This window comes from Geotrypetes seraphini, chromosome 13, assembly GCF_902459505.1.
Source record: "Geotrypetes seraphini chromosome 13, aGeoSer1.1, whole genome shotgun sequence".
Lineage (NCBI taxonomy): Eukaryota > Metazoa > Chordata > Amphibia > Gymnophiona > Dermophiidae > Geotrypetes > Geotrypetes seraphini.
The window spans coordinates 59506258-59533994 of record NC_047096.1 but is presented as its reverse complement, the minus strand read 5'-3'; the positions used below and the strand labels follow the sequence as shown (position 1 = coordinate 59533994).

At 43.0% G+C, this 27737-nt stretch overlaps 1 protein-coding gene across 1 annotated transcript; it reads left to right on the top strand.

Annotated features, from left to right (window-relative positions):
• The first annotated feature begins 11238 nt into the window (after positions 1–11238).
• On the top strand, positions 11239–25978 carry LOC117347801 (membrane primary amine oxidase-like). Its single transcript, XM_033919187.1, has 4 exons — positions 11239–12920; positions 15311–15596; positions 19217–19346; positions 22834–25978. The coding sequence occupies exons 1-4, from the start codon at positions 11336–11338 to the stop codon at positions 23116–23118; spliced, it is 2286 nt and encodes a 761-aa protein (XP_033775078.1). The 5' UTR covers positions 11239–11335; the 3' UTR covers positions 23119–25978.
• Positions 25979–27737: the final 1759 nt, after the last annotated feature.

Here is a 27737-nt window from a genome sequence, read left to right as displayed (position 1 = left end):
AGAAGTCTGATTTATTTACACCAATCACCTTGGAGTACATCCTTTTGTACTACAAATTGGCAGCCATTTTGAAAGGTTGCTGCGAGGGGTTTTTCTGGATGTCTGGTAACCCTATAATAAACTATCTTCCCAAAATGAGCTTAATGTATGTGTTAGTCGCTGTGCATCTCCATTTCTGTGTCTTTGCCTCAACATGTATGTTTGCCTAGGCTCTCTACATCCATGCTCCTGACACCAACATAGGTTAGTACAAGAAATAATTCAGAATCAGATCTGTAGGTGCATTTTGCTTCCACCAACCCCTCCCCCCATCATCTCCTTGTGCACATTCCTTTAGACCAGTGTTTCTCAAACTGTGTGCTGAGGCACACTAGTGTGCCTCCTGAGATTTCAAGTGTGCCGCGGCACACTGAGGAGGAAGAGAGGTGCCTGCCAGCTGACTTCCCTACACGGTACGGCCCCAGCGCTGCCCGATTCGCCAAAGGCCTGCATGTTTCCCCCTTCTCTCTAGTGTCCTCCGGCTTCACCCCTGGCCTCCCGGTCTCACCTTTAAAGCTAATTACAGCAGCCTGCAGAGGATCTCCGGTAGGTAAAATGATTTTATTTTCAATATAGTGATTGAAATGTGTCAGTTTTGAGAATTTATGTCTGCTGTGTATCTGAAAAATGAATGGAAAAAATTGCATTACAATTGGTAAAGGGGATGGGATCTGGGGCAGAGCTTGGGTGGGCCTAGGGAGGTCTGTGGTTGGGGTACTTAGCTTGAAGTAGTTGAGAAACACTGCTGTAGGCAATCGGCTGACGCCAGTGCCTCTCCTTTTCTCCGGCCCTCTTCCTGCTGGCACCCCCTACTGGCGTCTCAGGGCCCATCTGGAGGGCTTCTGCACATATGAGGACGTCGACATGATGATGTCACCTATATGCGTGATGTCATCACGGCGATGTCCGCGCACTTCTGGGTGCCTCAAGCCGTGGCCACTACCTTTAGTGTGCCCCGGCTCGAGAAAGTTTGAGAGACACTGCTTTAGACATTTCCAGTCTGGAGAATTACTCAGGAAACTGCTTAGATATCTAGACAAATGTCTCTTAAAATTGTCTCCACTTTGTATCCTGTTGGAGAGATACCACAGAAAGGCAAATATCATTTTGTGTTGTTACTCTCATTTACAAAGCAATATGATACTTTAATCTTTTAAAATATATAGCCCTGAAACATCACCTAAAAAATATGTCCATTTGGCCTTCAATTTCCCTTTTTGTGGCTGTAAATCTCGCTGTTTGGATTGGAATGGTCAACCCTTGACCTCTCTATAGCAGCCAGCAGAAAAGACTCTGAAATTACCATCAGGGGAAAACAGGGGACTTAATTAATTGCCCATGCACTCTGGAAACCTGCCATGTTTATAGAGGGAGGTAGGAAATGCAGCCAGCACTGTGAAATGTATCTCCCTGGAGGAGAGGAGAGGAAAATCGAGAAATATTCAGAGGTCACACCATTTTAGTACCTAGTATGGCAAGCAGAGATTGTAAGAGACTCACCCTAGAGACTCAAACTGACACATTCTCAAACTCGAGGCCCGCCAGGTACTATTTTGAGGCCCTTGGTATGTTTATCATAATCACAAAAGTAAAATCAAACAGTTTCTTGATCAAATGTCTCTTTAGCTATAAATGACAATATTCTTATTAAGACTTAGCCAAAAGGAAAGAGTTTTACCTCATGCAAAATTGTCATTTCTTTCATAAGACATTAACCATTTTTTCTGAGACCCTCCAAGTACCGTCAAATCCAAAATGTGGCCTTGCAAAGGGTTTGAGTTTGAGATCACTGGATTAACTTTATCCATGACATCCTGTTTGTCTTTGGGAAGCAGAACCAAGATTGTGATGTCATAATGCCTCATTCCACCAATAAGAGCCAAACTCATCAGTGATGTCACAATGGCTTGATTGTCCTGTTCTCCAACCCAGCCAGCAGATTAACCGTTCCCCTTAACTCAGTGGTCTCAAACTCACGGCCCGCCAGGTACTATTTTGAGGCCCTCGATATGTTTATCATAACCAGAAAAGTAAAAAACAGTTTCTTGATCATAAGTCTCTTTAGCTATAAATGACAATATTATTATTAAGACTATAAAGAGTTTTACCTCATGCAAAATTGTCATTTCTTTCATAAGACATTAACCATTTTTTCTGAGACCCTCCAAGTACCGTCAAATCCAAAATGTGGCTTTGCAAAGGGTTTGAGTTTGAGACCACTGGATTAACTTTATCCATGACATCCTGTTTGTCTTTGGGAAGCAGAACCAAGATTGTGATGTCATAATGCCTCATTCCACCAATAAGAGCCAACCTCATCAGTGATGTCACAATGGCTTGACTGTCCTGTTCTCCCCTCTGCCCTTCAACCCAGCCAGCAGATTAACTGTGCTCCTTAACTCAGTGGTCTGAAACTCGCGGCCCACTAGATACTATTTTGAGGCCCTCGGTATGTTTATCATAATCACAAAAGTAAAATAAAACAGTTTCTTGATCATATGTCTCTTTAGCTATACATTACAATATTCTTATTAAGACTTAGCCAAAAGGGAATATTTATAAACTATAAAGAGTTTTACCTCATGCAAAATTGTCATTTCTTTAATAAGACATTAACTATTTTTTCTGAGGCCCTCCAAGTACTGTCAAATCCAAAATGTGGCCCTGCAAAGGGTTTGAGTGTGAGTACTGCCCTAGACCAAGGAACTTATGGACTTTTGAACAAAACAAGAAAGGAACTGCTAGGTTTATTTTTGGCAAGTGCAGTTCCAAGATTTGAAGAAATGTGTGTGTGTGTGAGGGGGGGGGGGTGGAGGGGGCATGAAGCATCTGTAGACTTTTTGGGAAGATGAGTCCTTTGGAGCTGAACTCTTTATTACAAGTTTGCCTTGAATTTATTGGGAACTGCAGATGTTGCCTCAGCTTCTAAACTTGAGTCTATTTGGGCCCACTTTAGCACCTCTGTGGAAACATTTGATCAGCTGGTGCATTTCCTGAGCCGGAGGCAAGAGTTACGTAGCAAGAGGTTTACTGCTCGCAGACGGCATAATCCACTGAAATCCTGATATATGTTCTGCACCCTTGTGCACAAACTGAAAATAGAGAAACGGTCCCAGTAATGTGGAAAATTAAGGCCAGATGTCACAAAAGACAACTTGGCTGTGACTCCTAATACTCGTACTTTGTTATGAAACTGCTAGGTAAGTAAACAGAAGGGTGCATAATTCATTTATAGTTTGGAGAGCACTTTTGATATCATTCTAAAAGATATATTTGAGGTCTTCGTTAATCAAAACAGAGGTGTGATGATTTTTACCATTGCTCTATGTTGCCCATTGAAGGCATCCGAAATGTGGGAATTTGTTTTCACGTGCTTTTATTTCCTGAGCTATAACAGTGATGCCCCATGCTAAATTATTTTGAGATACCTAAGGGTGTCTTAGAATGTAGCACAGCTGGTGAGATCTCTGATATAAGATTGCATGCTTTCACAGAGCTCCCAAGTCACCCAATTTAAGGAGAAAGCTAATTTGACAGTCCAGGGGCTGATATGCTAACTCATACCCAGGGCTATCCTTTCCACTATGTAAATTAGGCATCATCCAGGATGATGACTTGACAGAACAGGGCACTTGAAAGTAGGGCAAGTGGCATGGGGTTTTGAACACGGATATCTGCTTAAGACCTGCCACCTACTCTCAGGAAGTTTGAATCAGAGACAGTGAATTATAAAAGGGCCTTCAGTGTAGGCCTCAACACAAGGGTTTTGTGCTACCTGCTCTGCTTTTAAATATTTCCGAATGAAGTAGGCAGAGTGATAGGGTGGTGGTGGTTGCAACATCATGCATGCATGTAGGCTTCACAAGAGGAAGTGAGAAGAGATGCTAGACATGATTTGGGGAGGAGGGAAGTGAAGAACAGATGTTGAATTCCCGTTTGGGTGGGGGTAAAGAAGAGTAAAGGAGATACTGGACACTTGGATTGAGGGAAGGAAGAAAGATGTTGGAGTGGAGAAGAGAAGGGCAGAGATACTGGACATGGAGAGTAAGGAAGTGAAGATGCTTGACTATGGGGGAAGGTGGTGAAGAGAAACAGATTATTGGTTCAATCTCTGATCTTAAGCATCTTACTTGGGATCTTTCAAGAAAACCATTAAGCGATTGAGAATTGTCCAGAATGCTGCAGCTCGTCTCATTTATGGTCTCAAGAAATCAGATCACGTAAGCTCTTATTACAAAAAAAACTGCACTACCTGTGGAAGCAAGGGTCATTTTTAAGTTTCCTTGCCTCTGCTTCAAAACTATAACAGGCTCATCTCCAATTTATCTCTCAGACCATTTCAAATTCTCAGGTACAACTTGCACACGTAGTGCTTGCTTGCTTGCTTTTCCATCCTTGAAGGGTTCTTTCTACAAGAGATTTCTTGACAGAACATTATCATTCCAAGCAGGCAAATGGAATAAATGTTTAACCAAATTTATTCCAAATGCATTTTCTTATCAAACTTTTAGAATGTCAATCAAAACTTATCTTTTCAATACATTTCTCTGACTCCAAATCTGCTTTGTTGTACCTTCAAATACTTTCAGATAAATTTGATTAATTTTAATATGTTGATGCAATTTTGGAAGCTTTTTGTAAAATCACTGTCTGTATACAATGTCTTCCTCTGCAAACCGCTTTGAACTATTTGTGGTATTGCGGTATATAAAAATAAAGTTGTTATTATTATTATTAAAGTTATACTGGGCATAGACCAGGGAAAGGATGGAGTAGAGGAGTAACCTTATGGGTAGAGCAGTGGGCTGCAAACCATAGGATCCAGATACAGCTCTTTGTGACATTGGGCAAGTCACCTCACCCTCCATTGTCTTGGGTACAAACTTAGGGCTCCTTTTCAAAGCTGAGGTAGCAGCTGGGGGATAGATTGTGAGCTCACTAGCAATATGGAATAATAATAATAACAATTTATATACCGCAGGACTGTGAAGTTCTATGCGGTTTACAATGATTAGAAATGTTACAGATTGAATGGAATAAAAAAAAGTACAGACTTAGTGATTGATAGTTCTAGAGATCGTTTGTTGAGGACTAAGATTGTATAGGTTGGTTTCCTAAGTATTTCAGGAACAGATATGTTTTTAGGCGTTTCCTGAATTCCCTATAGGTAGTAGGCACAAGTAATTGTTCTAGATCTTTACCCCATGGTGCTGCTTGATGTGAGAAAAGATATTGGTGATGACTTTTAAATTTACAACCTCTAACCAGTGGAGAAACAAAGTTCGGGTAAGAGCTTCGCTTGTGTCTTTTGGCTGTGAAAGAGAAAAGGTCTGTTATATATTTAGGGGCTAAGCCATAAAGTACCTTGAAGCAAAAACAACCAAACTTGAATTTAACACGTGCCTCCATCGGCAGCCAGTGTAGAAGTCGATAGGAAGGTGTTACGTGATCAAACTTCTTCAGTCCACAAAGTAGCCTAACTGCTGCATTTTGTACCAATTGCAATTACCACATATTCTTCTGGGAGAGTGCCAAGTAGGCGATGTTACAATAATCGAGTTGACTCAGTATAATGGATTGTACCAGAATTTGAAATGATGAGACATCGAAGTAAGCTCTGATGGACCGAAGCTTCCAGAGGGTGAGAATGACTTTTCTAATCAAGGAGTCTACCTGGTCTTTCATGGTCAGGCTCTGGTCCAGTGTTACTCCCAATATCTTCATAGTGGGTTGAATGGGATAACTAAGATTATTGATGCACATTGGTGCTTTAGTGTCAAGTGGGTGTGGCGATGCTATGAAAAATTTTGTTTTCTCTGAGTTTAGTTTTAGAATGAATTCAGTCATCCATTGCTCCATCCGATTTAGTACTTCTGTTGCTTTGGGGGTGACTTCTGAGACAGAGTTGGTGAATGGGATAATTATTGTGAAGTCGTCAGTGTAGCTAAATAGCTTTATCCCCAGCTGGGACAGTTGTGCACCCAATGAGGACATGTAAACATTGAAGAGCAAAGGGGATAGTGGTGATCCCTGTGGCACGCTTTTTGTACCTGTAACTTACAGGTAAGCTATACTGTAACTTGCTCTACGCTAAACATGTAATCAAATTCTTTAAAGTAAAGATGATGCTGGACTCAGGATACAGGGTTAGTTACTAATAAACCTTTGATGGTGTTGAACTGAATTGAAAACTGGGTGATGGAAAGACAGAAGGGAGCGGTAGTTAATGGAGTTTTCTCGGAGGATAGAAATATAAGTAGTGGAGTGTTTCAGGGATCTGCATTGCGGCCGATCATATTCAACATATTTGTGAGCGACATTGCCGAAGGGTCAATAGGAAAAGTTTGCCTTTTTGAGGATGACACCAAGCTTTGCAACAGAGTGGACTCTCCAGTGGGTGTGGACAATATGAGAAAGATCTACAAAAATTAGAAGAATGGTCTAATAGTTGGCAGTTAAGATTTAATGTGGAAAAGTGCAAAGTGATGCACCTGGGGTGCAGAAATCCAAGAGAGCAGTATGCGCTAGGGGGTGAGAGACTGACATGCACGGGTCAAGAGAGAGACCATGGGGTGATGGTGTCTGAAGATCTCAAGGCAGTGAGACATTGTCACAAGGTGGTGGCTGTTGCACGAAGAATGCTAGGCTGTGTAGAGAGAGGTGTAATCAGTAGAAAAAAGGAGATGTTGATGCCCCTGTACAAGTCATTGGTGAGGCCCAACTTGGAGTACTGTGTCCAGTTATGGAGGCCCTAGCTTTACTAGGATGTAAAAAGACTCAGGATGTTCAGAGAAAGGTGACAAAAATGGTACAGAGTTTGTGTCATAAGATGTATGAGGAGAGACTGGAGGACTCGTATATGCTGGAAAAAAGGAGAGATATGATACAGACATTTTAGTACTCGAAAGGTATTAATATTCCAACAACCTCTTGAGGGTCTTTTTCTGCTGTCATTTACTATGTTACTGTGTTATTTTCTAATTTTGTTGTCTGGCCATTTTATTTTTCTAATTGTAGCACTCCCAGTCTCTGCTTTCTGCTTTCCTCTTTCTGTCTGTCTTCATTTACCACTTCTTGTCTCTCCTTCTGTTGTCTTCACTTCCTCTCCTACAGTCATTTCTGACAGCTCCCTTCTATTTATTTGTCTGCTTCTCTACTCTGATTTCAGCCCTTCTCACCATTCAGTCCTCATTCTCCCTATTTTACTCCCTCACCTTTCTTGAGATCCTCCATTGTAACGTAGTAAAATCGCCCTCCTTTTTTCCCAGCCTCTCAATCAGTGGTGTAGCGAGGGTGAGAGGCACTTGGGGCAGTGGCACCCTCCCCCACCCTCATCTCCTTCCCTGATTCCCCCTGCCGCACACGCACCACTTCCCTTCCCCCGTCCCTCTAGCCACAAGCAGGAAGAACATCAACACGCTCCTCATGGCCCCCGTCGTCCCTCCCGCTGACGTCACTTCCTATGTGTAGCACCTGGAAGTGACATCAGTGGGAGAGACAATGCAGTCGTGAGGAGCACATTAAAGCTATTGCTCACGGTGGTGAACAACTAGAGGTGTGGGGGAAGGGAAGGGGGCACATGCATGGCAGGGGAGGAGTGGGAAGAGGCGGGGCAGAAGGAGGAGGGGGGCCGGCATTCCCACCAACATGGTGCCTGGGGGCCGACACCACTGCTCTCAATAACGTAATAGCTCAATAACTGCTGATTCTGCATTACACAAGGCAAATGTTCCAAAGTAAGAAAAGAGAGTTGGTGATGGACTCCCCCCCCATATCCTTGCATAGTGGCGCATGCCTGTCATAGGCGTGGCTGCTGCTGAGATAGCCGCTGATTCAAAGGGCACATTCTGGGGAGGGGAGGGGAAAAGGCATATGTTGGGCATCCCAGCCATCTGTGATGTCACGAGGTCTCCCGTTTCTCTTTAAACACATTTTCAAGAACATCGAAGAGATTAGACTCAGATTTTTAATAAAAACACCCACCCCAAAGCTACGGAAATTGCTGCATAACAATGAATGCTCATCCCCAGCCCTTTACAAGAAAGCCAGGCGGGGGTTTTGCAAAAGTGTGTTTGTGTGTGTGTGTGGGGGGGGGGGTGTTAATGTGTCATATATATCATGCTTGGTTTGCAGTACATAATAGACTACATGGAGTATGGAATTTATGGGGAACCACTGGCCACGATGTGATTATGGATCCTTTCAAATTCTCTTTGACAGTACTGGTGAAAGAAAACACAATTTGAACAAGTTAAGTAGTGCCCTGTTGCTACTTTATGAGAGAATGCAGATAGAACAGATAGAAGAATGAAAATCTCCTCCTATGATTCCCCCCTTTACCCCCGTGAGCTCCGCTCCGCTGGTAAGTCCCTCCTATCTGTGCCCTTCTCTTCAGCTGGCAACTCCAGACTCCGTCCCTTCTGTCTTGCTGCGCCGTATGCTTGGAACAAGCTGCCTGAATCCCTAAGGCGGGCTCCGTCTCTGGCAGTGTTCAAGGCCCAGTTAAAAGCCCAGTGCTTTAGATGAACTCCTCTCACCTTGGGCTCTGCATCCCCAACCATATATATATCCCCAACCATTCAAAACGAATGCTAGGAAGTTTTTCTTCACTCAACGTGTGGTGGACACCTGGAATGCGCTTCCAGAGGGCGTAATAGGGCAGAGTACGGTACTGGGCTTCAAGAAAGGATTGGACAATTTCGTGCTGGAAAAGGGGATAGAGGGGTATAGATAGAGGATTACTGCACAGGTCCTGAACCTGTTGGGCCGCTGCATGAGCGGACTGCTGGGCACGATGGACCTCAGATCTGACCCAGTGGAGGCATTGCTTATGTTCTTATGTTCTTATGCCTATCTGTCCAAGTTAGATTGTAAGCTCTTCCGAGCAGGGACTGTGTATAAATGTCAAAATATACAGCGCTGCGTATGCCTTTCAGCACTATATAAGTGATAAATAGTAGTAGAAGTAATGACTAATAAATACACACCAAGAGCAAGACTTATGGTGATATATTATATTGGACTAATAATCCATTTTGACTAGCTGTGTTAAATTAATCCAATAAAAATGTATAATTTATATACTGTATAAATATATATTATATATTTTCTTTGAGCCAATCCAATTGACAACATTCCTATCGTTATCACGACTGGATAAGGAAAAAAATATAAGGGCTATTGAATGTAATAATAATGCCCGTATCTCAGTTAAACATGCATTAGATTTCTAGATATGTTATTTTTTTTTCTTTCTTTCCGCTTAACTTACATTTTGGATCTTATTGAGGACTTGAGCTGATTTCAGCAAAATATTTTCTTTTGGATGTATGTATTTATCACCTGTCAGCCTAGAGGCCTCTGGGAGATTATATCAATCTGACCCTGGCATGGGAAGGCAGATAGACCCTTAGTGCAGGGAAACTGTTTTAAGTAGCCCTGATTGATATATTTTAAGTTTCAAGTAGCCCTGATTGAATCATGGCTAGCTAAAAGGTGTTAATGTCTGATTAAGAGGGTGCTTAGGACAATGGTGCACAGATCAAGCCAGAGACTTAATCCCATCAGGTTTCTCACCCTCCTTTGTTAATTAAATTAACCATTGTCTCAAACAGTTTACAAATTCTAAACAGAAAGATACTGGGGGATACAATATTTTCTCTATTCAGAATAAGATTCCAAGGTATAAAAGCCTGCTCTCTGCAACACACAAGTTCTCTCTCTCTCTTTTCCTATGGAGCTATCTCTTGGCTCTTCTGCAAGCTTCTATGTCCCTCTCTGCCTCTGACCTCTGTAAGGCAGTGAGACTGCTTGCTCTCTGCTTAAGTGTAATGCTCTCTGCTTAATTGTAATGCTTATAAATATTACTTTTCTGTAAGACTATTTCTATAATATATTCTTTATATAATCACCCCTGGCTGTGCTTCTTATTTGATTCTATCCCTAATGAAACTTCTGTGAAGGAACTGAACCTGGGACCTGGCGTTTGTCAGTACGCCTTTCACTTAACCCCTACCACCTAATATTGTGGGGGCCACTTTCAAACTGACTGACATCACCTTTCACATTTTAAACGGCTTTCTGTACAAGTTTACTGCCTCGTTCACAAAGCCATGCGGCAACAACCCCGAAGCCCTTTAAATCTCTATGGGCTTCAGGGCCATTAGCGCAGAGCAGCTGCTAGCGCGGCGTTGTACAAGAGGCTGTTAGTCTTGATTTGTAATTTGAAAACTTATAAATAAATTTTTTTCAAAAAATTTTTATTTTACTGACTCTGACTTCAGTGCATCAAGTGCAGTAAAATGGTGAAACCACAACAGATTCACAAAATCAAATGATACAACCACAAGAAAGAAAATTAACCTAGAATTCATAGAAGCTATTCCGTTTTCACCAGGGGAAGATACGCTGTCCATTAGCCATGTTTTTTGTTTTTTAAAAAAAAATCTTTATTCATTTTTAAAACTCACAATTAGTGTAACACAAAATACAATCATTTTATACTTTAACATCACATAGGGCTCCTTTTTATCAAAGCGCGCTATGGGGGTTACCGCGTCTGACATTTCATCACGCGCTAACCCCCGTGGCAGCCTAAAATCCTAATGCCTTGTCAACGGAGGCATTAGGTACTAGCATGGCAGGCAGTTAAACGCGCGATATTCCGCGCCTTTGGAAAAGGACCCCTTAATATATCATCAAATTATAGCTCTCATCAAATATCCCTCCTCCCTTATACCCAACAATTAATCATAAGCAAAAGAAATCATAAAATATTCCCACCCACCCCCACCCCACCCTGGACGTGTATGAACAAAAGGGAAAAATTAATATTTATTCTATGCATTAATTTCAATCTTTACAGTATCTTGTTAATGGCTCCCAAATAACCATTAGCCATGTTTATTTCATCTGAGCTGTTTCAGTCCTGCTAAACCTCTGTAATGTTGGATGGACTCGTGAATAAACCACAAGCAGGCTGCAGGATTTCATTCTATACAGGCAAGGGCGAGACTCCTTGCTATGGTATGCAACTTATCTGTTCCTTAGAAACAATTTCTCCTAGAGATGCTCTCCAACAATGTGAGATGTCTCTAAGGAGCAGAATATATTTCCTTGAGTTAAAGCATAATGCGGATTTGTTTTTGCTGCCAATCCTCTTCCTCCTCCCTTTTCATTTCTTGTAGGTTGCACGTGAATCTAAAAACTTTCTTTTGGAAATCCAGAGCAGGAGCAGGGGCTATTTCAGTTCTTTCCGTTCTATGATTTGAATTTTGGCTCTGCAGTGGAAGAAGAAATGAATTTGAAAACAGTTCTCATACTACTAGCTTTAGCACTGGCCACTATTTTAGTCCTAGTCTGCGTTCTGCTGTCTGGAGCAGCCAAACCAAACCACTGTAGGTCCTCGGGACACAGTGGCCAGCAAGAAAAGCAGAGACAGCACAGTAACCAGAGCTTGGTCTTCTCCGACCTGACACCAGATGAATTCTCTCAGGTGCTGGACTACCTCAAAAAGGAGCTCAGGGTGGACTTCGTCGATGCCGATATTGCATCCCCTTCAGATAACTGCATCTATTATATTGATGTGCAATTTCCCAAGAAGCAAGAGGTTCTGGACTACTTAGACAGAGGAAAACATAAGCCCAAAAGGGAAGCATTAGCTGTCATTTTCTTTGGCAACCAATCAGATCCAAACATCACAGAGTTTGTCGTCGGTCCCCTCCCTAAACCAATATACCATAAGGATATCACTTTGCTAAAGTACAAAAGTAAGCTTCCTTATTACCGTAGACCAGTCATTGGTAACGAATATGGAGAAATGTACTCTCTGATTTACAAAAAGGAGTTTTCAAATGCACCGACTTTTCTTAAAAACGCATTTGGATATGACGGGACTAATTTTGCTGCACTTACGACAGCCCCTAGAGGATTCCAGTCTGGAGACCGCAGCACCTGGTTTGTCCTGTTCCAAAATGTGACTGGAAGTGGCTTCTACTTGCACCCAGTGGGCCTGGAAGTCTTGCTGGACCACAAGAGTTTAAATGTCTCCAAGTGGAATGTGAGCAAGGTGTTTTACAACGGTGTGTATTATGCAAACATGGCACATCTAGAAGAGCAGTATAAGGCAGGCAATGTGGAAGTCCTAAAACTGAACAGAGTCCACCCCGATGAGGATATTGCTTCAATGAAACCCAAAGCTGTTCCCTCAACGGACATTCCCATCCAAAATGAACCAAATGGACCACGCTACAGTGTCCAAAACAACCAAGTTCTTTTTCAGTCCTGGAGCTTCGCCTTTGGGAAAAATGTTAACTCAGGACTGCGTCTGTTTGATGTTCGATTTAAAGGCGAGAGAATTCTCTATGAACTGAGCCTTCAGGAAGCCATTGCGATCTATGGATCAAATAGTCCTGGTGGAATGATTACAAGATACATAGATGGGAGTTTTGGCATTGGAAGATTTTCGTATGAGCTGGTAAGGGGTGTGGACTGCCCCTACTTAGCTACTTATGTGGACACCCATCATTTAATAGAATCTGGCTCTCAGGAAACAAATAAAAACTCAATCTGCATCTTTGAACAGAACTCTGGAGTCCCTTTGAGGCGTCATTATTCTAATTTGCATTCTATGTACTATGGAGGGCTAGCCAATACTGTCCTTGTCATTAGGGCCATTTCCACCCTCATAAACTATGACTATGTATGGGATTTTATATTCTACCAAAATGGAGCAATTGAAACCAAAGTGCATGCCACTGGATATATAAGCTCCTCCTTTTTCTTTGCGGATGGTCTAGACTATGGCTCGAAAGTTGGGGAACATACTTTGGGGACAATGCACACACATTTCATAAACTATAAAGTGGATTTAGATGTTGGAGGTAGGTTCATCCTCATTCCTTTTCAATTCAGGACCTTAATGGTGACCCTGTTTTCTTCCTGATCGTCATCAAGTCCCTGCTGACCAGGAGCAGTGAGCTGTGGATGGCTCATGAGATTGCCATGTGTGTGGTGATTTTGATGACAGGCCCTAGACGGGGTGAGGTTGCTGGTGTCATCCTTGGCCATCTGAAGGCAATGGAGGGATATGTGGCTTACCTAAGGCCACAAGGAGCTGCTGTGGGATTGTAACCTGGGCCTTTCTGGTTCTTAGCTGCTATTATAATCATTAGGCTACTTCTCTGCCCTCCTGATCTTACAGGGTTTCGGTTTTTACTACAGGCATCTCTCACATACATACTAAGACCTAGTGGCTTAGCGAGAGTGAGTGGTGCTCCTCCCCCGCCCTCTAGTTGTTTACCGCCACGAACAAAAACTTCAACGTGCGCCTCGCAACTGCGTCCTCTCTCTCTGACGTCATTTCCTATGCACGTCACCCGGCACGTCACCCACAACCTCAGGGCGCTGTAGCTTTAACCACTGCGCCACACTCTCCACCCTAGTTTTGGTTAGTGGTGCTGAAAATGCCCAGTTAGGGGGAAATTTTAAAACTGGCACCCACACTTAGGGACTGGTAGGCGCCTTACTGGTGCCTATCTTAATTGAAGGACACTGTTAGAAACCACAAAAAGAGTGAGATTGAAGCGCCTACCAGTACCTAAATAAAAGGCACTGGAATTGCACCTACGTAGGCACTTTAGGCTGCCGAATGCCAAAGTAGGCATGGCCAATATTGGAAGTGGCACTAGGTTGCCTACAGTGCCTACATAGGGCGATTCATGCAAAGATAGGCACTGGAAAACTCTCTGGCCTATACTTCTGGCGCCCATCTTTCTTGTAGACGTGATTCTGAAACTGGCGACATTGTGTGATTGACACACGATCAGCAGCTGCTTTTAAGGTGGCCATTGATATCGGCGCTGGTTACTGAATCCAACCCTTAGTGCCTAAAGCAAAACTGACTATTTGGGGGGCATTCTAGGAGTGGAGTCTAATATTCAGCACTTCACCGGCCTCGGTAACCATATGAAAAGAAATAAGCTAGTCTTATCCTTATGCGTTTCCCTTAGCCAGTGAAGTGCTGAATATCGCACTTAGGCGCTCTTTTACTCCGTTTCTACCACACTCATAGGAATGTCAGAGCAGTGTCGGAACATTTAGTGCCTGATTCTAAAAATAGTGTCCTGATTATAGACGTCCTACCGCCGTTTAATAGACCAATCGAGATTCACATTAAAAAAAAATTTGATGGGGGGGGAAGGACACCTACAAGGCGTTGTTTGCATGTGTACAGAGATGTTGAGGCATGCCTACGGCTGGTGTAGGTGTGGTTTATGCCAAAAGTGGCCTTAGGCATCCGTAGGCATGCCTAGGCGCATTTCATAGGCGTGAGTCAGTTGCTGGCCTACATTTAAGGTATCCGTAGAAGAAAATAGACGCGATTCTGGACGCGGTGATTGATACGCAATAGGTACCCGTTTTGCAGGCACCCACCGCAGTAGGCACCATTTGCAGAATCAGGCTCTTAGCGCTCAGGGCCTTGGTAGAAACCTCTAATGAGGCTTAGTAAAAGAGGGGGGTTCAATGGTATAGTAAGGGTAGGATGCGCCTGGGGCGATGGCACCTTCCCCCTCCGCGCACATTTTCTCCACGCCCCTGCTCCTTCCATACTCCCCCTGCTCCTTTCCGCACCCCACTCCACATTCACTCTCTCCTTCCCCCATACCTCTAAATCTTCACCAGTGAGAGTGGCTTCTGCAGCGTGCTCTTTTCGCCAGCGTCAGATTTACCTCTGATGTCACTTCCTGGCCCTGTGACCCAGAAGTGATTCAGAAGGGAACCAGGCTGGCGCGAGCAACAGGCAGAAGTTGCCCACACTAGTGAAAATATGCAGAGGTACGGTGTGGGAGGAAGGGATGGCACAAGTGTGATGTGGTGTGGCGGGGTGGAGAGTTGCCAGCACCTCTTTCGACACGGCGCCCAGGGCAGTCTGCACTCCCCACATCCCCCATACTACGCCACTGGGGGGAGGGGGTTAACTAGCTATGTTGTAGCCAGCTTTGCAAACCAAGAAATTTAATGTTGAAGCTTGGACATGGCCCAGCTTTGAATTTTTGGGCATAACGTTGGCAGCGGTAAGCACAACGCGAGTGCTGCTGGCTGCAAGTTTTATGAATTCTTATTAGCAGGATCCCATGAAGAAGAAAGCAAGTAAAACTCAGCTTCAGAATATTCTGAAAATTCCAATATTTTGAACTGTTATTATTTCCAGAGAGTGCATTGATTTAATTAAGAGGAATGATGCTCCAAGCCAAACACTTTTGCTTTGCAGGAACAAGAAATTCTTTTCTGATGCAGGACATGACCTTCAACACCGTGAACGTCCCCTGGGAGTCGACAGTTCAGATCCAGAGACCCAAACTCACACGACAGGTCCTAGAAACAGAAAACCAGGCCAGCTTCCAGCTCAACTCAGCTATGCCCAGATATGTCCACTTTGCAAGCAACCAAACAAATAAATGGGGCCACCAGCGTTCATACAGAATCCAGATCAGCAGTTTTGCTGGTGACTATCTCCCGGAAGCAAGTTCGGTTGAGAACGCAATGAACTGGGCCAGGTAAGAGGCTTTGGTAATGAGACTGGGACAAGTTTCTCATGTTTAGTTCTAATCTAATCTAATCTAAACCTTAAGTTTATATACCGCATCATCTCCATGAGTATGGAGCTCGACACGGTTTACAAGAACTTAAATAATAGGTAGAAAAAGGTTTACATGAACTTATGTGTAGAAGGGAGGAGAAAAAAGGGGGGGAGGATAGAGTTACAATTTGGTGAAAAGCCAAGTTTTTAGTTGTTTGTCCGATAGGTGGTTTTCTTGCCTTTGGAGAATTCAGTTCACCTGGCCTTGATCGCACATGCAGAACACAGATAACTCAAATATAGGACCACAAACTAAAAGTACTAAGATGCAATATTCTTCATGCAGTACAACCCCCAGAGAAATAGAAACAAATGCATTTCTTCCTTAACAGTGCAAAATATAGACAGCAGATGTAATTTCTCAAAACGGACACAATTCAATCACTACATTGAAAATAAAATCATTTCCCCTAACTTTTGTTGCTTGGTGATTTTGGTTTTCAAACCATCTTTCCCAGTCTCTGGCTGCACTTCCTTCTGTCTGTGCTCGTAACTGTGTATCCAGGGCCACCTTATCCATTTGCTGTTTTTCTCTCCTTCACTTTCTGCCATACATCCATCTTTCAGCAAAATAGCCCAGGGTAAATATGTGAAACAAGGGAGATAAGAAACAGTATACAAAAAGTATACCAAAAAATAACACTTATGCAGCGTATCTCCTACTACTTCAAACCATGACATACAAGGCAATCAATAATTGACACTGCTTCCTTATGCTCAGAGATGTGCAAGACTCTATTAGGGGGTTTGCTTGCTCCCTTATCTGAGAATTGTTATTCTTCAATCATTGCATGGAATTATCATACTTCATATGATTCAATTCAAAAAATAATCCAACTTGTCACAGCTATTTTAAACTGACCACTAGGTGAAAGATGATGTTATCACTTATCTTAGATGGTAGAGGGTCCCAAACGTGGCCCCGTTTCGTTATCTGCTTCAGGAGACCCGATTCAAGGGCTTCTAAAGCAGATGAGGGTGAGTCACCAGCAAGAAATCATTGTGGTCAGAGTTTTCAAATATCAGCACTTCAAGCAAAAAGTTCAATGGTCGCACTGTTCGCATTGAACTTTTTGCTTGAAGTGCTGTGACAAGTTGGATTATTTTTTTAATTGAATCATATGAAGTATGTTACTTTGCCCAGCAACTCATTGACAAGCTAATTCCATGCAATGATTAAAGAATAACAATTCTCAGATAAGGGAGCAAGCAAACCCCCTAATAAGAGTCTTGCACATCTCTGAACATAAGGAAGCAGTGTCAATTATTGATTGCCTTGTATGTCATGGTTTGAAGTAGTAGGAGATACGCTGCATAAGTGTTATACATCCATCTTTAGCATTAACTTTTAACATTCAACTTGGCCAGACATCTCTGTCTTCCCCCTTTCCCCCTCATATGGTCTGGCATCTCTCTTTCTTTCCTTCCCTCTTCCTGAGGTCTAACATCTTTCGCCTCTCCTTTCTGCGGTCTGGCATCTTTCTCTCCTTCCCTCCCTCTTCCTGGGGTCTAACATCTTTCTCCTCTCCTTTCTGCGGTCTGGCATCTCTCTCTCTCTCTCTCTCCTTCCCATTCCAGTGGTCTGACATCTCTCCCTTCTTTCAGTCATCTCTCCTCCCTCCCAGTGTAACATTTTTCCCTCCCTCTTCTCCATCACTATCATATCCAACAATTCTCCCTCTTTCTTTCTTTCCCCATATACATCAGCTCTCTTTTCCTCTCACGCCACACACCTATGTCAAACAATTCTCCGTTCCTTTTCCTTTCCCCACCAGCAGAATTTGCAGGAGCCAGTCAGGAAGCCACTCAGTGCCGAGCAGCAGCGCCAATGCGCGCTCCTGCTCAGTGCCACTCAGCAGCTGAAAAAAGGAGAACTCGCGGCAGCCACCGACAACCAGGTTAGCAGCAGGGCAGGAGCACGGAAAGCTAGCTCCTGCCCACTGCACCTCTGGACCACCAGGAATCGGCAGAGGACGGACAGGACAGGACATGGTAGGGCAGGGAGCTGAGCCAATGCGGAGAAGCCACGGCCCTTGAGGCCCTCCCTGTTCCGACGCCTATGATTGAAAGAGACTTGCCTCACCTGCATACATAGGTATTTACCACAAAAGTAACCCCGATGTAAGCACAGAAATATTTCAAAAAAGATCCAAAACAATTGCTTAAAGGGACACAGGTTGAGGGCAGAAGAAACTCACAAAACATACATACTTAAATATATCATTAATTTTTAATACGGGGTCCTGAGCTCCAAAGAGTAAGATTGCAAAGCACCCGCTCTACTGCTTAAAGCCAAAAGCAGAAACCCCAAGGTTCCTGCCGCACACCATCATAGGCACCCCGAATGTGTGCTAATATAGTGACCTTAAAGGTGTAATAAGTGATTCAAATTAAATTAACAATGAAAAGGAGTTTCTCTGCCTCAACCTGTGAGCCAACGGAGAAAAAACAACCGGAATGATAAATTGTTCAACAGGCAGTAAATTACTACTTAGCTGAAGACGCTGGAACCGCTGCCCAATTGGTTAGTCAATCTCATATTCCACTTTCAATAAAGGCACCACATTCCTAGGGCTGTAAGCTGAGTAATCAATGACCGTGCAAATGTCCACAGGTATTTAAAAATCTCTATCTATCTATCATTTCTCCCCACTCCCGCCTTTCCTCCACAGTATACATATCGAGATCTTTAAGTCTGGCCCCAGCTCTGTCCTTTTTATATATTTTTGAAGTTGTCATCTCCAGAATTGCATACAATGTTCTAAATGAGGTCTCAAGATATATTAGGGACTATATTTAAATATATTGGTATTAAACTTTAGATAATATCATTTTTTAAAAATGCCACTTCAAAACAAACTTATTCAACCACATCAAAGGTGTTATGAAACAACTTTTTAGATGACTTAGTGAATGTGCTCAGTACCCCCCACACAGCGGTCATTAAGGCAGAGCCAGACCAATGTACCGGAGACCATTCAGTTCTCCTCAACCTATCATGATAATGGAAATGGCAATAGAACGTGAACCATTAAACAGATTAGTATGCTAGAAAGATGGAAAAACCACTTATCTGATAAGAAATGAACCTGTTAACTGATGTCATTCTTCTTGTTATGTTCTCCTTCAAGTTCAAATGCCATAATAGAAAGTTCCTCTTGTAAAGGTGCCTCGTTGCTCGTTCCCAATGTTCAAATGACGGTGTGTGCACCACCAATAATCCTCATTCAAAAATAATATCTAAATGAAAAAAATCCAAGTACAATAATTCACAAATCTACCTTAAAGTGTCCAAAGCAAAAACTGTGCAAAACACTTCACTCCTCCCTAATTATGATAGGTTGAGGAGAACTGAAAACGGAATGATGCCATGATGGTTCTTCGGCTCTGTGTGTGAGGGTAGTGAGCACATTCACTAAGTCATCTAAATGAGGTCTCACCAGAGTCTTATATAGGGACATCAATACCTCCTTTTACTGTAACGCGTGTGCCATCAGTATTGATAAGTTGCCAACGTGTTATTTCCTATGATTTTAGATACAAACTGGCAGTCACAAAATATAAGGATGAGGAATCCCAAAGCAGCTCCATATTCAACCAGAATGATCCATGGACCCCAACTGTGAATTTCAACACATTCCTGAATAATGAAGACATCAAGAACCAGGTTAGTGCTTCAAAGGGATTTAGGGGCATCTTAGTGGCAGCGCAATGTGCCCGCCTCCCCTGTGGATATCACACAAGGGGTAATGGTGATGGCAACAATGACCAAAACACAATCGATTTTTGAACATTCCCTATGAGGCATTTCTGGGGAGCAGTTTGTGGAGGTGGGGCGGGGCAGAGCAGAGCATTCACTTACCCAAGTACTATAGGATGTCCAAAAAGTAAGTGAATAAGTTTTCATAGAAAAAGCATTTGCAAAAACACTTTCATTGTTTACTTTCCTAAGCCAATCTTAAAAGAACAATTTTAAACTCTGCGGGTAAAGTGTCTGTAGACTTTATGCATGCATTCTTTGAAAGTTGCCCCCTTCCCCCCTCCCCCCTCAGAGAAGACATGTCTCACTGATAGAGCTGCTGCCCCTGCACCCCGAGATTTTGCGATCAAATCCCAGCACTGCCCCCTGTGACCCCAGGCAAGTCACCCAATCCTCCAGTGCCCACCACCTTGAATGACAGCTTTGAAATGCCAAAACCACAAAAAGGCAACACGGAAGTCCCACTTCCCTATCCTTTAAAATTGCCACTGTAGCATTTAAGTCTAAAAAGGGAGATAATGATAAGTAAGTGAGTTACAGAGAAGCAAAGGGGTCCTTTTTCTAAAGAGAGTTAGGATTTGCAGTTAACACAGCATAATGGGCGATTTTACCATGCAGAGCTGCAAATCTAACACGGTAGTTAGTGGAGGTGTTTAATAGTATTTTTATTTTCCATTCAGGATGTGCGTGAATGTTTCTATTAGTTAGGGTTGCCAGATTTCCTCTTTGAAAAAAAGAGGATGCCTAGCCCCGCCCCATTCCACCTCCATTCTGCCTCCGACTCCGCCTCATTCCTCCCCCAGCCCCGTCCCCACAGAACCTCCCCGAGCATGAAGGACACATTTGGACGCCTCTGTGCATATGCAATGACATTACACGCATGCACGTGTGCATATGACATCATCACGGTGACAGCTGTGCATACTCAAAGGCTTCCAGATGCGGCCTCCGAGTTCAGGACTTCCAAAACCCAGACAAATTGCTGGGTTTTGGAAATCCCTTTGGGTGCCTGGACAGTCCTTTAAAAAGAGGACATGTCCGGGGTTTTCCAGACATCTGGTAACCCTATCGTTAGTGCGCAGTACCTGCTCAGAGTTAACAAAGAGGCACTTGAGGCCAGATTCTGCAAATGGCACCACTACCAGTGACTGTCTCAAAAAGCCCGGTTGATCGCGTGTCAATCATAAGAACATAAGAACATAAGAAGTTGCCTCCACTGGGTCAGACCAGAGGTCCATCGTGCCCAGTGGTCCACTCCCGCGGCGGCCCATCAGGTCCATGACCTGTGAAGTGGTTTCTTTCTAATCCTATAACCTACCTCTACTTCTATCTGTACCCCTCAATCCCCTTTTCTTTTAGGAACCTATCTAGACCCTCCTTGAACCCCTATAGCGTGCTCTGGCCTATCACAGCCTCCGGGAGCGCGTTCCATGTGTCCACCACCTTCTGAGTGAAAAAGAACTTCCTAGCATTTGTTCTAAACCTGTCCTTTTTCAATTTTTCTGAGTGCCCCCTTGTACTTGTGGCTCCCCGCAGCCTGAAGAATTTGTCCCTATCTACCTTCTCTATGCCCTTCATGATTTTGAAGGTTTCTATCATGTCTCCTCTAAGTCTCCGCTTTTCCAGGGAGAATAGCCCCAGCATTTCCAATCTGTCAGCATATGAGAAGTTTTCCATACCTTTTATTAGTTTTGTCGCTCTTCTCTGGACTCCCTCAAGTACTGCCATGTCCTTTTTGAGGTACGGCGACCAGTACTGGACACAGTACTCCAGATGCGGGCGCACCATTGCCCGATACAGCGGCAAAATGACTTCCTTCGTCCTGGTCGTGATACCCTTTTTGATGATACCCAACATTCTGTTCGCTTTCTTTGAGGCTGTCGCACACTGTGCTGATGCTTTCAATGTTGTGTCCACCATCACCCCCAGGTCTCTTTCATTGCGTGAAAGGTAGGCGCCGGATATGTAGGCCAGGGTTGTGAAAGCCTACGTTTCCGGCACCTGCCTTTCACGTGAATCATGTCTACAGAGGTGCTCGCAGTCGGCGGGGTTCAGATGGTTGGCCAGATTAAAACACTAAATGGGCCGGATATGACCTGCGGGCCACAGTTTGCCCATGTCTGGTATAGCTCATTATATCCACAGTTCTCCGTGGGTTACAAAAAACACACATAAACAAATTATTTATTTAGTTATTAAAAAATTTTATATACTGCCTTTAAACAAAGGGGTTTCCATACAAATAAACATACATAATTGCAATTACAATTTCTAAAATTAAAATGAAATTACAGCACCATAAAATATATTTTCTTTAAAAAAAGGAAAGAAAAAGAGAAAAAAACAACAAGCAACATATTAAAAAAAACCAGCAACCTACACAATGTACACGCTGCTGCTATTATCTCTACTCATTTTGCAGAAATACAATAAGCTGAAAAGAATCTGCCGGCAATAAATGAAAGGGCTTATATTCTCTTGGAATTCTGCAAGACCAGTTGCTACTAGACCCATTCAAAAACTTAAACTCTCTTTCCCCTCATTAAAAGGAAAATTAGGGAAATCTCTTTTCTTCGAAATCACTGAGCTTTCCTACCCAGCTGCAGAATCTGGGCTCCTTCCAAATATTCTGAAAACTTGGCTATTCTCAAAAATGTAAATTTTGCTGCTCTCTCTAATTCTTATGTTTTTTCCTTATGTTAAAGTTCCTGTAAACCGTGATGAGCTCTATCTTTTCCTTGATGCCTTTGAGACCTAGCGGTCCTTTTAAGGGCAACTGAGTGCAAATACTATTGAGTTTAACGTTATTTATAGCAGCCCTTCCTATTGTTTTTTCCTTAATTGTTCTCTTTTACTTTGACTATTGTAGTTCTTGCCTTTTACCTTTTGTTCCTGTTTGTCTTTGTTTTTAAAAGTCTTTAAAAGTTACAGTTTGGTGATGTAATGTCAGCTTAAACTTGTATTTTATTTAAAGTTTGTTTTCTGTTTTTACGAATTTGTACACCGCCTAGAAGGCTGATTGGACGGTAGAAGAAATTTTAAATAAACTTGAAACTTGAATCTTTATAGAAAGAGGATGCGGTTTATAAGCTTAAGGTTTAGTTTAGTTTCTCTCTCAAAAAGCAAAGTTTTCACACTTTTTCTAAATTGCATCACAGTGGAAGACCGCTTAATTTCAATTGGCAACAAATTCCATAAAGCTGGGAAAAGCGCCTACTTATTCGCCAAAATGAAGTATTCTGTACATTTATGCAATCAAGTGGCACATACTTGCAGGTGCCGAGGCATAGATTTGTCCTTCATATGTCCAAATGGTGTAAATGATGACCGCCACCGGTGATTATTCATTTAATTTAGGCATGCAATTTTGGATTTCACTGTCTTGTCTTCCCAGGATTTGGTGGCCTGGATAACTGTTGGCTTCCTCCATATTCCGCACGCTGAGGACATTCCAAACACCGTGACAGCAGGAAATGCAGTCGGCTTCTACCTGAGACCCTACAACTATTTCAACGAGGATCCCTCTATCTACTCTTCTGATGGCGTCTACTTCAGAAGCGATCAAGACTACACAACTTGCTCAATCAACCAGGTGGCATGCTTGTCAAAAACGTCATCCTGCTCTCCAAATTTCCCTCCATTCACTTACGATGGGTTTCAGAAAGTTATAAATCTGTAGAATCTGCTAAGCCCAGCGATACAAAATGTCAAATTCTATTCACTATAAAGACTGCTGTGCTATTTAGGTAAGATATCTTCTCACCTGTTCACTCTTCCTAACGAGGCCATGCTTTTGTGATTACACAGTTCCTATATTCACTACACATATTTTCACAAGATTTTTTAACAAAAATAAATTTGAACATGACACGCCCCTCTTGAGTTCACGGCATTGGCTTCCTATTCCGTCAAGAGTCAAGTTCAAATGTGCCTATCTAGTTTTTTTTTAAATATTTTATGGACAATTAGTTGACTTAGTTGTACAATCGCCTTTAGGTCTGCCATGACAAAGTAAGCATAGATCTTCTACTGCTTATAAGCTGTCTTTTCCATCATTTAAAGGAGTTCAGCCAAGGAGTCAAGTCTTCCGTTCTTGCTCTTTTCTACAAGGGCTCTTCAAAAGGTTTCGGCACTTTCATATTTTTGCGGGAAATGGTTGGGGGCAGAAGTGGTAAGAGGGTGTGTTAGTAGGACATTGTATCAAATGTATCACAAAACAGGTTGATTATGTGGGAAAGTGGCATAATTTACTTTTGAAATACTGGTAATAGTGTTGGAAACTTTTTGAAGGTCCCTCATATTTACCCCTCTATGGAAAATGAATTACCTATCAAATCTTTCAAAAAAGATTAAAGACTTGCTTGTTTTCTGCTATTTTGGATTAGCTTTTTTTTAAAGTATAATTCATACAAATTTTCAAATTAATGTACTTTGCAAAGTCTTCCTGTAAACCACGTCAAGCCCTCTTTTGCAGGGATGATGCGGTATATAAAACAAAGGATTAGATTAGAAGATATTTATATCTTCTCATACTCGTCTTCACTGAGTAGCCCAAAAATCGTGCTTGAACGTTCAGAAAGTGTTTATTCGCCTTTCAAGCAACATAGAACCACTTTCCAAGGAATAGCTTATAGCTTTCCACTTGGTGCGTATAGAAAGGGCAGTTCTATAACTGGGTGCCGGCATTTATGTGTCATTTACATATGCAAATGCACAAATCAGCACGTTTGCAATGAAATGGATGCTTACCCCTGGATTCTGTATTTGGTGTCCAAATTTATGCATGCACCTGAGATGTGTGTGTAAATTAATTGAATAATGAGCTCGGAAGTCGGAACCATCAATAAATGAGTGTTAATTAATTATCGATGTTAATTGGCACCCATTAAAATTTTCCTGTGCATATCTGACTGTATGCTGTTCTCTAATGCATGGTGCTGATTTTTTTCAGTGCCCGTGTTTGAACACCGTTTATAGAATCTGGCTCTTAATGCACATATGTGGCAGCAAAGTGTCGGACGGCTCTTCTGTAAGAGGGTGTGCCAGCGGCATAGGTACAGGTGGTCCTGGGTGGGCACAGGCCCATGTATTCTTAAGGCCCACCCAGAATGGCCCATCAAAAAAGTTCAGTAGCAGCTGCCTCGCTCTCCTCTCTCTCACTCCCAGGTTCGGTGCTCCTCTCCTGTGTTCTGGAAACTGCCCCCCTCCTGCTCTCTGTGATCTACCTCAGCATCTTTTGCTGGTGCAGTGGCAACGCACCTCTGCCACATTCAGAAAACAGGAAGTGACATCAGCGATGTTGGGATGCCACAGAGGGAAGCCTGTGAGGCTGATGCAAGCAGCAGAGGAAAGCCCATGGGGCCAACGCAGGCAGCTGAGGTGCCTCACTGCTGCTCTGGCAAAGATGATAAGGTAGACTGGAGGGGGGGTGTGACTGAGGGACTGGGCTAATGCTGGATCTGAGAGCGATGCAGAACAAAGGGAAAGAGTAGAGGGAGTTTTGGAAGAACCACCCATCTTGTAGGCCAACCCAAAATGATAGAATGATATGTCTGACTACGCCACTGCGTAAGGTATTGAAAATGCAACTTACCAGATCGGGGGTCAGACACCTATTGGCTTTCTGAAGAGGGAGCTACTGAGGTCTATGTCCCTTGTCTGGCCATCATGACATCTGTGTCTGTGTTCCGTATGGCTGAATGTTTGATTGCATTTTGCAATAAAACAACATCAGCCCATAAAGATAACATAACCAGATTCTGGCCATTATTTACAGTATTTAGTTTTCAAGCCTGTCCTCTCAAGAGAGCTCAGAACGGGTTAAGTCAACACACATTCATATTCATATAAGGGATAAGGGAAAACGTTTGGTTACAGACAGATTCAGATGATTAAAGCAGGCTTAAACCCTTTCCTCCCCCAACAGTGTGATCGTAAATCCCTGAGTGCAAATTGAAGCAGAACTGTTTATAGGCTGCCAGTCTGTGAGGAGAGTTATGTCTTACAGCAGTGACTTCACTGCAAGGATTGCAAGCCAATGGCGGCCCTCCGAGACCTCTGCGGCGGCCCGTGGAGCCTGTGATGAATGTCATCCTTCCCCCCCATTCGGGATCCAGCACTTTTTGCTTCCAGCGCTGCAGTTCCGCACTCTTCGGGCTGTGGGAAGTGTGAATGAAGTAAGCACGCTGCCTTTGGTGGCCCCCAAAACCTTCTCCTCTGCTACGGCTTCCTGTCCCTGCGGTAAGAAACTGTAGTAGAGGGATAGCGGCCAAATTTCCAGGGTTTTGTTTTCCCTTGAACTAAGTAATTCTGAAGCTGGGTACTGGGGCAATATTCTAGCCTTTCTTGTTGGCATTCCCCTTTGACAAACTTCTCTGACTCCACTTCTGCCTTGATGTATTCTTAAAGCACTCCCAGATAAACTCGATTAATCTTAACATGCTAATGCAATTTCGAAGTATACAGTCTCTTCCTCTGTAAACCGCTCTGAACTGGTTGTGGTATTGCGGTATATAAAAATAAAGTTGTTATTATTATCACTTCCTTGCAATATGTACTGTGTATCCCACTACACTTCTCCCTCCGTATTCACGGTTTCAGCAATCGCGGTTTTGATTATTCACGGTTTTTAACTTGCTGGCTCCTCCCCCCCAAAATTACATCAGCTTACATTGAGAAATCGCTGATTCCAAGCGTTTACAAAGAAAAATAACTGATTCCCAGCACTTTCTTCACCATGTTTTGCCTCTCCTTCAGGAACAGGCCAGGTCTCCCACCATGTTATTCGCGGTTTCACCATATTCACAATGGTTTTTAATAGAAAACAGCGAATAACATATGAAAAAGTTATTTGCGGTTTTTCTGTATTCGCAGGTCTGTTAATCCCCTATCACAGTGAATACGGAGGGAGAAGTGTATATGCATTCTAACCCTTCAGCTTGGATATCATTATTTACAGTATGTGGGTAAATGATAGTTGTATGTGATTTTTCTCTCAGTAGTGAAAGACAGCGGTTTGCAAGTTCTGTCTCTGCCTTCCTCTCTAATCTGTGTAAAATAATTACCCAGGTACCTATCAGATTAAAGTTTGTATCCTCTGCTCTCCTATACTGGCAGATTATTCCAGTTTTCAGTAATAATCTTTTCCTATATCTCCCTAAAACAGTTTACTCTGGCAAAATAATCCTTCATCTCCCCAAATTCATGGGTGGTGGGTCGAAGGGCTTTCGGGAGCAACAGCAGCGGAAGGATCAGTGATAGCCCCTGCAAGCTGAGAGATCAGGGGGGAAAGGCTGCCGGAGCACAATAGAGGAGAGAGCTTGAGGTTGGGAAGCTGGGAGAGGGAAAGAGAGTGCAGGACATGTGGAACAGTCTTCGTGAATGGTACACCATTGCTATGAACACATGGCAGCTCGTTTGCACCGGCATTAGCCAATGGCAAGGCAGTTCATATGGTGCGTTGTGACATCACAATGTAACTCTGTGACCTCCCGGCTCGTCACAATGGCAGCCTGAAATATCAGAATTCCGTGCAAATGGAACTCATAGAATTATAAGCAGATACTCACAGAAGAGATACAGACAGTGCAGACAGGGATTCTGTCCATCCTGGCAGATTAGCGATTGGAAACAACCCATTGCATGCTTCTGCAAGCCTTTGACAGGGTCCTAGCAGCAAAAGCGTCAGGCCTAACTCTCCCATGCCCCCTTCATCTAACTGTGGCCTTGTGGATGTCAGCAACCTAGCGGATGGGTCACACGATAGACGCAAGTCTGCTGGAGCCTGAAACAGCATTGGCTTATATACAAAGCAACCAAATGTTCAGCACAATTAGAATGTGACATGGTATGTAAACAGTGTGATAAAGGGAGAGCTTTGAGAAGAGATTAAAAATAGACACAACCTTAAGTGTCACATTATCCACATTAATAACGAGCAAGAACTCATAGGAACACAGTGGCCTCCTGGCATCGGTTCAAAGAAGACTGCAATTAAGCATAGGAGAAATAAGAACACCTGAGAAGAAGTGGGACTGCAAGACTAGGGCCTAGCGCAGTGCTTTCCAACCCTGTCCTGAGGGACCACCAGCCAGTCAGGTTTTCAGGACATCCCTAATGAATATGCATATTTCACCACAAAAGAGAAGCTAGCACCTTATACATATATAAATTTGCTTATTTATTTGTAATAATATATAAATTGTCAATTCATCAGTACTAGAAATCACCACATTGCATCTGTGCATTCACGGATGCCGTCCCGATGTCAGAAGCTTTTCAAAACCCAAACAAAGGAGG